Consider the following 12703-nt stretch of genomic DNA (forward strand, 5'->3'; position numbering starts at 1 on the left):
GGTTAGAGGGGCAAGGGGAGGCATCTCAACCTAGGTCACTTTCTCAGTTATTTTCACCTCAAAAAAAAATGTACCCAGAGGTCAGATACAGCTTACTTAGGTCAATACCGCTTACCAACTCTCCACATGCTTTCCTTTTATCTCCCTCAAACAGGCAGAGATATTAGTCTTCTCTGTGTTGGGGGGACTGTGAAGAGACCACAGCTGTTTGGTGATTCTTCTTAGTAGTAATTGTTAGAAAACAAAAGTATTTTAAAACTAGAAGGAACCTTAAGTCATTAGTTCAGAGATGATAAATTGGTTTTGAGTCTCACTAACTGGTAGTACTTGCCAGGGATACTATCGTTAAAAAGTATTTTGTAGCTCCAACTGGCTTTGTTGGGAAAGTGTACAAGCAGATCACATGTGCTACATATCTTATGCCACTCCTGGTCAAATATCCAAATACTTCAGGGAACTAGTGAATTTTAAACCTAGTCACTTAATTCTCACTTTAATACAAAACCCAAGAAAAGTAAAAAATCTGACTCCCTCTAGAGTAAGAAACTGACAACATATATGTCCTATTACTCATTTTGTGAAACACTTTCATATAATGCCTCCAAAACCAGTACAGCATGTTGGTTTGACCAACAGAATACAAAGCTAGCCTCAAACACTGCAACATATGCTTTAGCTGGGTATACCACTGAAATGGTCGCCAGCTGAAACTGACATTTTGTTTCCATTCTCCACAGCATCCTCTCCACCAATCAAAACATCAAGCAAGCTTATACTCCCCCTTTTCAATGACCTTGTGGAATGGACAGTCTAAAAATCTCCTTGAAAAAAAAATCAGGGCCTCCCTGGGAGCACAAGGGGTTAAAATGCTATCTGTGAAGCTATCCCCGGCCGGCTAGGGAGCTACCCACATGGCGCGGCAGACCTCTACTGACTCGCCCTCTGCTCCCCCTCAGCAGTGTACTTCAGCTGATCTGCCTGTCCTGTTCCCCACTGTCTCTGGTGAATCCTCTCCCCCATCCCCACACCTCCGGCCTGTACCCCAGCTCTTGTATGCCTAAAGAAACAAATCTTAAAAAAAAAAAGAAGAAAAGGAAAAAAATCAACAAAAATGAGACATATTTGGGCTTTAACATTTTGAACATTAAAAATGTCCCTCCTCTATTATAAGACTAAGTTTTATAAAATACTCTGGCAACTGTTTAAAACTGAAGCTCTAAAAAATAAATTGCATGTGTTCTAAAGCAGGACATTCCATTTGTTCTACAGAATCCAAAGATAAACAACTTCCTTTTTTAGAAGTTGTTAGAAGTCATCTTTCCTTACAAAGATGATACTTTATAAAAATCTATTGCTATCATCTAATTTTAACATTAGGATACACTCAACCAAAGCCATGATTATGACATTCAAATACAATTAACCTCAGACTCCTACAATTTAATATGAAGATAAAATGAATTGTTTTGCTCTCCCTTCTATTTTTCTTGTTCCCAACCTTCAAAACGCTGTAAGAGGTATACTCAGCTTAGCAAATAATATAAATTAGAGGCAAAACTTTAAAATCTTGGAATAGTAAGAGATTTTCTTTTTCCAAACAGGTCTTTTATCATCTCATAGTTCAAAATACCAAACTGTACTGTTAGTACCATTTTCTATAAAGACAGTAGTTAAAATTCTAGGACAGATTGTGAGTCCAAACTTGAAGCTTAATGTAAAGATATATCAAGGAATTTCTACAAATAAAAAGATCCAACGATGGAAAAAGAAATAGTTAATTGCAGTTTACTTACCATCACCCTGCATGTCTGAAGTCCATAGTGTCAGATTATCACGTAACAACTGCATGATAAGTGTAGAGTCCTTATAGCTTTCTTCACTCAGCGTATCCAGTTCTGCAATTGCATCATCAAAAGCTGCTTTTGCCAACCTGTATTTTTAAAAATCAAACCCAAAAACAGTAAGATATATCACAAAGTAGATATCAATCTTTTCTTCAATATGCAATAATGACAATAAATAACTAGTAGTAAGCACTACTATAAAGGAAAAGCAAATATGTAACTAATGGAAATGAACTTTCCAATTAACTCTGTAATTTAGCAACTTTGGTGCTAAAGGAACTTTTAAAGTAGTACACTTCTTTATGCTTTCAAACAAGCCTATCGGTAAATAAAATACACAGACCAAACTCTACCCTAAATCACCAACAAAATATACACATAATTAAAGTATTTCCATGTTTGTTCAGGTCATTCATTTAAAGTTTTATTGCCAAAAAAAATCTTTAGGCAATGTCTTAACATAAAACCCCTGTCAATATGACCATATAAGCCATTTACCATAATTAACAAGAAATAAAATATACATTTATTAACTACACACAAATCGCTGCTGGACACTTATGGTAAGAAACATGAGTTCACAATCAACTTAAAACATCAAGATAGAGAAATGACATGTAAATAACTTATAAAAGTAGAAGACAGTGGTATTTAAGATGGCAAATAGGGAAATAAAATCTTAACAGATGGAAAAAGAGCACAACATGGGTTCATTTAAGACTAAATTCAAAAGTAAATTGGGGGCCCCCCGAGTGGCACAGTGGTTGAGCGCTGGGTTGCGAAGCTGCCTGCAGCCTCTGCAGCGCCGGTTTGATCCCCGGCTGCTCCCCGGCCACCGGAGGAGGGTCTCACATGGCGGGCAGACCTCTCCTGCCGCCTGCTGCTCCCCTCAGCAGTGCGCCTCAGTCACTCTGCCTGCTCTGCTCCCCGCTCTGGCTCTGGTGAATTCTCTCACCCTCCCGCATTTCTGACTGTACCCAGTGCTTGTATAAATAAATAAATATTTTTAAAAAAGGTAAATTGGCCTGGAAAACAATGAAATATTTAACCATTACAAGGCACAGCAGGCCTCTACTGTCTCTACCACCGCTTCCTTAGCAGTGAATTTCAATGAATTTTCTGTTCTCCACTGTGTCTCAGGTAAAAACTGTCACCAGAGCCTCTAGCCTACACTCCTATTCTTCCCCACAACTTGAATTACAGTTTGTGGATTTTCTGTCTGTAACTATAAATTAACAATAAATTAGTCATTAAAAAAGAAATATTTAGAGCCTCCCTGGTGGTCTAGGGGTTAAGTCTCAGCGCTATCAGCGCTGCAGCCACCACTGCTGCAGACTGAGTTTGATCCCCAGCCAGGGAGTTAACCCACATGGCACAGCAGACCTCTCCTATCTCACCTGCTGCTCCACTCAGCAGTTTATTTCAGTAGATCCGTTTGTTCTGGCCCCCATTCTGTCTCTGGTGACTCTTCTCACCACTCCCCACCCGCACCTCTGGCCTGCACCCCAGTTCTATGCAAAAATAAATAATTTAGCAAGAAATATTTAACCAATACCATCAGCTGCTAGCCATTTAAAATGTTTATAGCTGAATTAAAGCTGTTTGCATTTAAATAAAACACAGAATACCTGGTTCTTACATACTCAAGAATAATCAGCTTACAAAAGCTAAGCTTCCTACAACCTACAAACATTTTGATTTAAAACTCCTTTTAGGGTCGGAGGGAAGGAATTGGGGTCAGAATGGGGGGGTTGCAACTGTATGGGGAATATAAAAATAAAATTTATTTTTTTAAAGATTTTTTTTATTTATGCATAGTCTTTAAAAATAAATAATTAAAAAAATCTCTTGTGCAACAATTGAAGAGAGGGGCCTCCCTGATGGCACAAGGGGTTTAAGAGTCAGCACTAAGAAGCAATCTGCAGCTTCTGTAGTACAAGTTCGATCCCTGGCCAGGGAGCTAACCTACATGGCGCAGCAGACCTCTCCTGTCGCACACACTGGCCCCCTCAGCAGGGTATTTCGGTCAATCCACCTATTCTGCTCCCCACTCTGTCTCTGGTGAATCTTCACCACCACCCCCACCACTGGCCTACACTTCAGTTCTTCTATTAAAATTAAAAAAGTGAAAAGACTGAAAGGGAGATAGTATTTGCAAACTATATATCTGATTAAGTGATTAATATCCAGGATACGTATCCTAACAATGAAAGAAAGCCTAATTCAAAAATTGAGAAACAACTTTGAATACCAATAATCAACAAGCATATGAAGATATGCCTAATCACACTAGTCATGAAAATCAATACCACAATGAGATTCCAGTTCACCTTCATAATGATGTTATTACAGCCCCCCAGCAGGGGGTGGGGACATTTTGGCATGGATTTAGGATAAAGGAACCCTACTGCACTGCTGATGAGAACATAAAATTGTTGTGGGAAGAGGATATCCTGAAGAACTCCACAAACACAGGTTTTATGCACTCCACCTCCACACCAGACCAAAGAGATCCAAGACACCGAAGACTACAAATCCCATAATGTTATCTCCATTGAAGGGAAGACTGCTGGGAACTGAGGGTGTAGCTAAGCAGCCAGGGTTGGTACATAACCAGACATGTGGGCCTTGGTGTTGCTTTGTTTTTCATCAGCTTTCAGCGTGCTATTGGGGTTCAGTTCAGCGGAACTGGTAGGATGCATTCACCAATTATCTTTCCTTCTCCCTGAGTTATTAATTTCTTCATTTCCCCTTTTTGTAAATAAACCCTTTATGTGTGTGCCCGCGGTTGAGCCTCATTATAAGTCCATTAGAAGCATGTGAATGAGGACCCACAGTCGGGCCAACCCATTTCATATTGGGGTTGCCTTGTAACAAAATCATTCAGTTGCTCTGGAAAAAAGTTTAGATAGTTCCCCAAAAAAGTTAGAATTACCGTGTTCCGGTAATTCTACTCCTAAATGGAATTGAAAACAGAATCACAGATACTTGTATGCCATTATCCAAAGCAGCATTATTTACAATAGCCAAGAGTAAACAAACTCAAGTAACCAGTAAAAGATGAATGGATAAACATATTGTAGTAATACAAAAATGGATTACTCTGGCATAAAATGAAGTTCTGATACATGAATTTGAATACATTATCCCAAGTAAAACAAGTCAAATACAAAAAGAAAAATGTACGATTCCAATTAAGAGTTATCTAGAGTAGGGGGCCTCCCTGGTGGCACAAGCTACTGATTAATGGTTAGTTTCAGATGATGAAAAAGACAGTGGTGACAGCTGCACAATATTGTGGATTTAGGGCCTTCCCTGGTGGCACAGCAGTTGAGTGCTGGGCTGCAAAGCTGCCCGCAGCCTCTGCAGCACCGGTTCGATCCCTGGGCCGCCGGCGAGGGTCCCACATGGTGCAACAGACCTCTCCTGCCACGCCCACTGCTCCCCTCAGGAGTGCATTTCGTCAGTCTGCCTGTTCTGTTCCCCCGCTCTGGTGAATTCTCTCATCCTCCCGCGCTTCTACACCCAATGCTTGTATAAATAAATAAATAAATCTTTTTTTTTTTAATTGTGGATTTAGTGAACGCCACTAAATTATACACTTGAAATAGGTAAAATGATAAATTTCATGTTATTTATCTTTTACCACAATTTTTAAAGTTAAAGTACAGCTATTCCTTAAATTAATATATTAAAAAAAGTAGGAATGATCTGAAATATGAGAAAATAGTTTAACATACATCAATGGGATGGAAAATAGAAAACATTTACACACTGGGGCATCCCTGCACTATCAAGCTATCTGCAGTCACTGCAACCCGAGTTCAATCCCCATCAAGGGAGCTGACCCCCATGGCACAAACCTCTCCTCCCCTCAGGAGCAGACCACTGCTCCCCTCAGCAGTGTATTTCAGTGGATCTGCCTATTCTGCTCCCCTCTGTCTCTGGTGACTCCTCTCAGCACCCCATTACCCGCCCCCCACCTCTGGCCTACACCCCTGCTCTTACATGCATTAATAAATCTTTTAAAAAAAAAAAAACGTATACACTAAGAGCATAAGTCATAAAAATATGATTACAGGGCCTCTCTGGTGGTGCAGGGATTAAAGACAGCGCTATCAAGCTGTCGCCAGCCACTGCAGCACAAGTTCAATCCCCAGCTAGCCAGGGAGCTAACCCACATGGCGCAGCAGACCTCTGTCTTGCCCTCTGTTCCCCTCAGCGGTGGGGATCTACCTGTTCTGCTTCCCAGGTCTGTCTCTAATGAATCCTCTCACCTCCCCCACACCTCTGGGCCTACACCCCAGTTCTTGTATGCATAAATAAATAAATCTTTAAAAATAAATAAAAACATGACTACAAAGACTGAAAACAATACAAAACTGAATTTCAAAATTCACTTCCTTCCTCTACTCTCTAACAAGCTGTATTCTTTTCAACTGACCAACAAAATTTTCCCCATCAACATAATTATCCTAACTGCTATCCTAGTTTAACCAAGAATGATGTAGCTTTGTACCATCCAGAGCAGTTTCATTAAGAGCCAAAAGAATTCGTAACATGACAAAAGCCAATGCCAGATAACAATACAGAAACACAAGTAGCTCTTCTCCTTTGTAACCTGTTCTCTTTCATGACTTACCTGCAGGCACGGTCAGGGGAATTAAGAATTTCATAGTAGAATACGGAAAAATTGAGAGCAAGACCTAAGCGAATGGGATGCGTTGGTGGAAGTTCTGTCATTGCAATATCACTAGCAGCTTTATAAGCCACTAGGCTGTTCTCCGCAGCTTCCTTCCTGTCATTTCCTGTGGCAAATTCAGCCAGATACCTGTGGTAGTCCCCTTTCCTAAAACAAAAAACAAAACACAGGGAATTAGGAATGCTTTTTAAATGAAAATAAAGTAATAAAATTTCTGTTACATAAAATGAGATATATGACAAAAACATTTAATAGGTATATGTGAAAAAGCCTCCTTCAGGATGACAGACTCCTTGATTTCTTCCTAAAAGATGTCATATTGCTACACACAAGTAAAATCCTAGAGCAATTAACTGGAATGTCTTCTAAAAAAAAATCAACCAAGCTATCACATGATTAGAATTAAACAAGAAAAGTAATTCCAAAGAATGGCACAACAGGTTACTTAAAGTTTCTCTATAAAATATTAAGACTGAATTCTATAATGCACTGCTGGCTACGACTGGGGGGCAAACCCCACACAAACTGATGTTAAATAGGTAAAGGAAAGCCTAAAACATTTTTACAGTAATAGTCTGACCATCATAAATGCAACAATATTAATTCTTCATTAATGATGACTTTGCAAATGAGTATTCAAAAATTAAGTTTTGAGACCCACTCCTTCAATGTTAAAGTCATTCTTAAGTGAAAGCTAAAAACTACAAAGAAAAAAATGTAATTCTAAAGAGGTCAATTATTTAATTTTACATTTTCCCTTATAGTATAGAACCTACATTTTATAATAGAAAACCTTGGACTCGCCAGTGTTAGCTGCTGGAATGAGGTGTTTGTCCAGTACATCCAGAATGTCACAACAGATTAACTTTAGTTCAGTCTCAACCTGAAAAAGAATCAAAAATTGGTTTTGTGTCTAAAATAAATATTTGAGATCCATAAATTGATTTTTGAAGGAAAAAAAGTCTAAGAAATTACATAAATTAGTACACATTCTACCCCTGGTTTTGAGAAAGAGCATATTAAACAGAATTTATTGATACATCTCTTTTCCCCTCCCCCTCTCAATACAAAGCCAAGAAAAATTAACTCCAGGTTATGGAAATTCTTTTTTTTTTTACACCTATTCAGTGTTGGTTTTTTTGAAAGTTCCTAGCTAAGCTTTTAAAAGTAGTCTGACTACTTACTAAATGCTGCACATTTATGCTAATTTATTTGATAAAGTAGCGACTATTGTCTCCTTTTACAATGGAAAAAAAGGTATTTGCCCAAAGATCTTCAATTTAAAGCTGAGCTAAGATTCAAACCCAAGAAGACTGCTTGTCTAAAGTCAAGGCATTGCATAAAAATTCAAACTCAGGCAGTTTGTCTCCAGTGCTCACATTCCTAACCACTACTATGCTGAACACTTTAGTAGTGGACAATCCATAGCCAGTTTTGGCACCAAAATCTCTATACCAAAGGAAATACTGCCACTCATCTCTATAGGTTTATAATGCTGAAAATGCACACATACCCCTCTACCCCCTCTCAACATGCCTCTTGCTCTTTGTTTTCTTCATTAATTCAGCGACATTACTGAACCTTTCTAAATTCTCATGTGCTCTGGGCACCTCCTTTCCAATGTAGATAATTTCCCCATTCTCTTTTCTCAAATATCATTATGATCCTAAGTAAAACTAATTTTTTCCAAGGAAAGAATGCTCTAAAATTCTGTTCATTCCTCACTGACCGGGTATCAACTGCTCCATTACTCCAAACCCCTTCTCCTCTTTAGAATCATCTTATACTTTGTAATATCTTTTTTTTTAAAGATTTATTGATTGATTGATACATACAAGCACTGGGTACAGTCAGAAGCGCGGGAGGGTGAGAGTATTCACCAGAGCCAGAGCAGGGAGCAGAGCAGGCAGAAGGACAGAAGTACACTGCTGAGGGGAGCAGCAGGCGGCAGGAGAGGTCTGCGCGCCATGTGGGATCCTCCTCCAGAGGCCGGGAAGCAGCCGGGGATCAAACCGGCACTGCAGAGGCTGCGGGCAGCTTCACAACCCAGCGCTCAACCGCTGCGCCACCAGGGAGGCCCTACTTTGTAATATCTTAACTTGTCATCAACAGATCTTCCTGAGCCCTCCATCCACGCTGAGTACCTACAGCCTACACCTCCAATTCCTGTATCACACCAAGTTATTGATATTATCCACATTTGTTTCAATACAGTTCACTGGATCCCAAGTCCACGAACTTCACTGTCAATATCATTAACTATGCTGCTCTAGTCTAGAAGTTTTAAATTCTAATATTTCACTACTAGACTAAATTCTTGTTTTAGTTCCTTTACTCCTATTATTTCTACTTCAAGGACATATCAAGATCTCCAGCCTATTAAATCTTTAACCATCCAATTTATCAGTCCTACTTTGCACACAAATTTCTCTAGCACTTTTAACTTTCTCATTTCTTCATTGTTCTGACACCAAACTTGTCTACTGACAATCCATGTTCTTTATTTCAACATATTTAATAGCAAAGGTTATACTCATCAGCCTTCCAAGTAACCCCAAGTATGTTAATCACTCAGACCCTCAACTTTCCAGTCAATGAAATGGACTAATATCTACCCTTTACAGGGTAATTAAAGATTGAATAAACATATATATTATAAATACCTTTCCACTCAGAAGAGTGCCAAACACACCTAGAGATAGTCAATAAATATGGTTTCCTCTTTCCTTCACCCTACCAAGTTAGTTCCTCATACTACTCTGTGCCTGGCTTCTGTAATCTCCCTCACTATACTCTGTTAATATGCCTCTCTTCAACCAGGATCACTTTCTCAACAGAACCACTAGTGACATTTGGAACTGTCTCTATTGTGGAGGGGCTATGCTATGTACAGTAGGATGTGGATATTTAACAGCATCCCCATCTCTACCCATTAGACAGGGATCAGCAGCACCCTCCAAGTTGTGACAACCAAAAATGTCTATAGACATTGCCGAATGTCCTGAAGAGCAAAATCACATCTGACTGAGAACCACTACACAAGATCAACAGGTTTCAAACTTTTCTGATCAAAACCTACAGAAATAAAACTTGTATTTATGTACAGATATATAATGCCTAAAATAACTTCATGAGGGCCTCCCCTGGTGGTGCAGCGTTGAGCGCTGGGCTGCGAAGCTGCCTGCAGCCTCTGCAGCGCTGCTTTGATCCCTGGCCACCAGCGAGGGTCCCGCATGGCGCGCAGACCTCTCCTGCCACCCGCTGCTCCCCTCAGCAGTGTACTTCGTCACTCTGCCTGCTCTGCTCTCTGCTCTGGCTCTGGTGAATTCTCTCACCCTCCCGCGCTTCTGACTGTACCCAATGCTTGTATAAATAAATAAATCTTTAAAAAAAAAAAAACTTCATGAAATAATACCCAATGTCCTGGCACTTTCTACTCTTTAATAAAAAAGTGAATGAGAAGGCTGAGCCTCTAAAAAGATATGTTTTATCTTTGCATAGTTAATTACATCATACATAGGAGACACACAAATATGTGCTAAATTGCCCGGAGTGGCAATTTCAAGTCACTCAATGAAGTATTTTGTGGTCACTGCAATAACAAAAAAGATTAAATTAGTTCTCCACTTGTATGGTTCTTTATCTTAAAATATCATATAGACTGTAATTCCTAATGTAGAGGTAAGCTAATTAGTGCAAAATGTAAAAAGCATATTGCACATGGATACACGTGTTTTAGGATAAAATCTAAAATGCCCGACATTCCTAAGGCATTTTTTATGATGTCTAGAATACAACAATCTCACCATTTGCCGATATTCCCGAATCATTTTTAATTTCTCATCTCCTCCCTTGTTTTCTTCTTTCTGTTCAATGCTGCTGATTATTCTCCAGGAGGCTCTTCTAGCGCCAATCACATTTTTATATGCAACAGATAGGAGGTTTCTTTCTTCAACTGTCAACTCCACATCCATACCTGCTACTTTCTTCATTGATTCCACCATTTCTGTAAGGAAAAAGTAAAGCAAGACCTTAAAATTAAGTTTCAATAACATGTACCTTCAAGTTAGTGTAAAATAAAGTACTTTTAACAAAAAATAAATTCACAATCATCAAAATTTATGTGAGAAACAAAAACATGCAAAAAAAGTAAACAAAGAACACAGAACAAGAGAATCTAGAATTTAAGTTGAATGGAATCAGAACTTCAGAGTATCCAGATTATAAATTTAATATGGTTTGGAGGCATCCCTCTTAATAAAAGAACTAAGAATGCACACTTACCCATTAGCTAGTAAAGGCAACCAAACTGGAGCCTCCCTGGTGGCGCAAGGGGTTAAGACGCAGCCTATGACGCTGTCCACAGCCACTGCAGCATGAGGTCGATCCCTAGCCAGGGAGCTACCCACATGGCACAGCAGACCTCCCCTAACCTGCCTGCTGCTCCACTCAGCAGAGATTTCAGTCAATCCACCTGTTCTGTTCCCCACTGTCTCTGGTGAATCCTCTCACCACCACTCCCCACCTCTGGCCTGTACCCCAGTTCTTTTATGCATAAATAAATAAATTTTAAAATAAATAAAAGGAACCAAGCTGACAGTTTAATAACAGTTCAAAATTTAGAGGCTCAGCCAGCGGTATTACCGCTCATGTTTCCTAGTGTTATGGAGACCTTCGTATGCCTCTGTTTCCTGGGAAGTTAGGCAGCATTGCCAGCCCAAGCAGAGGTGATGGAGCTGCTAGCTCTCAGCACCCTGGCCCTGTTAGTTACCACTGTCAATGGGCACTCACAGCTTGGCGTCCCATTCATACACTTTTTCCGTCTCCAAGTTTCAGTAAAACAGTTACTTTGTTAAAATGTAAAGATTCTAAAGTGCATTGAATGACTTTCAAAAAGTGAAAAATCCAGAACAAAGATATATAATTCCACTTAAGTTATAGAAATTTAATTACAATAATACTTCCCAAAAACCAATCATGGAAAGACAGTAAATTCATTCTTATAGCAAACATAAGCTAAGTGTAGACTAGTCACAAAAACAAACTTGTATTTGGATGTTTCCATCATTCATCATTTAAAAGGGCACTTTGAATTTATTCATTCATTGGTACAATTTGCTATGGTTCTATTTTCCACCACTAGGTGGCGAGCAAAGAATGGGACCCAGATAAACTTTGGGAAATCCCCTATATAGGAAATAGGTACTACAATGGAATGTGCATACAAAGGAAGAAGAATCAAACACAGCTCAATAAACACTGAATATACATAGTAATTACACGTTAATGAAGTTTTTTTTACATAAAAGGACTAAATGCCATGTTACTACAGAGTTCTACACATTTACTGATTCCAACGTTTGTTTGAAGTGACCCAAGGAATCGCATTTTAACAACCCTTATTAACACAATCATAAGCATACCTGACATCGTATGACAAGTATAATTTATTGAAATACTGTTTAATAGTATGCTAAACTGTCTGTAATTACAGGAAAATAAAGATTTAAAAATTATTTTCAGGAGGGCCTCCCCTGGTGGTGCAGCGGTTGAGCGCTGGGCTGCGAAGCTTGCCCAAAGCCCCTGTGGTGCTGGTTCGATCCCCAGCCAAAGGCGAGGGTCCCACATGGCACACAGACTTCTCCTGCCGCACCTGCTGCTGCTCCCCTCAGCAGTGTACTTCATCAGTCTGCCTGTTCTGTTCCCCACTCTGGCTCTGGTGAATTCTCTCACCCTCCCGCACTTCTGACAGTACCCAGTGGTTGTATTAAAAAAAAATTATTTTCCAGAATATCAGGATATTAATAGAAATACTAAGATAGTAACTTCGGCCATTTCTTTCTTTTTTTTTAAGATTTATTGATTTATGCATACAACAACTGGGGTGTAAGCCAGAGGTGCAGAGGGGTAAGAGGATTCACCCGAGACAGAGTGGGGAGCAGAACAAGCAGACCTAGTAAAACACACTGCTGGGGGAGCAGTGGGCAAAGGGGAGGTCTGCTGCACCATGTGGATTGCTCCCTGGCCAGCCAGGAATTGAACTCGTGCTGCAGTGGCTGGCAACAGCTTGATAGCGCTGTCTTTAATCCCTGCGCCACCAGGAAGGCCCAGCTTTGGCCATTTCTTACACAGTAAAACATAAGACTTACCAGTAATC

General features: G+C 39.7%; 1 protein-coding gene across 1 annotated transcript in view; it reads right to left on the reverse strand.

Moving 5' to 3' along the window:
- Window positions 1–12703, reverse strand: part of YWHAE (tyrosine 3-monooxygenase/tryptophan 5-monooxygenase activation protein epsilon) — a gene marked incomplete at its 5' end in the record, with an annotated part of 40108 nt that overhangs the window by 3221 nt on the left and 24184 nt on the right. The window contains 4 exons of the mRNA XM_084236155.1: window positions 1794–1930; window positions 6487–6693; window positions 7323–7429; window positions 10353–10552. Coding sequence (XP_084092281.1) covers window positions 1794–1930; window positions 6487–6693; window positions 7323–7429; window positions 10353–10552 — 651 coding nt within the window. The remainder of the gene's footprint in view (window positions 1–1793; window positions 1931–6486; window positions 6694–7322; window positions 7430–10352; window positions 10553–12703) is intronic.

Source organism: Talpa europaea (assembly GCF_964194135.1).
Source record: "Talpa europaea genome assembly, chromosome: 7".
Lineage (NCBI taxonomy): Eukaryota > Metazoa > Chordata > Mammalia > Eulipotyphla > Talpidae > Talpa > Talpa europaea.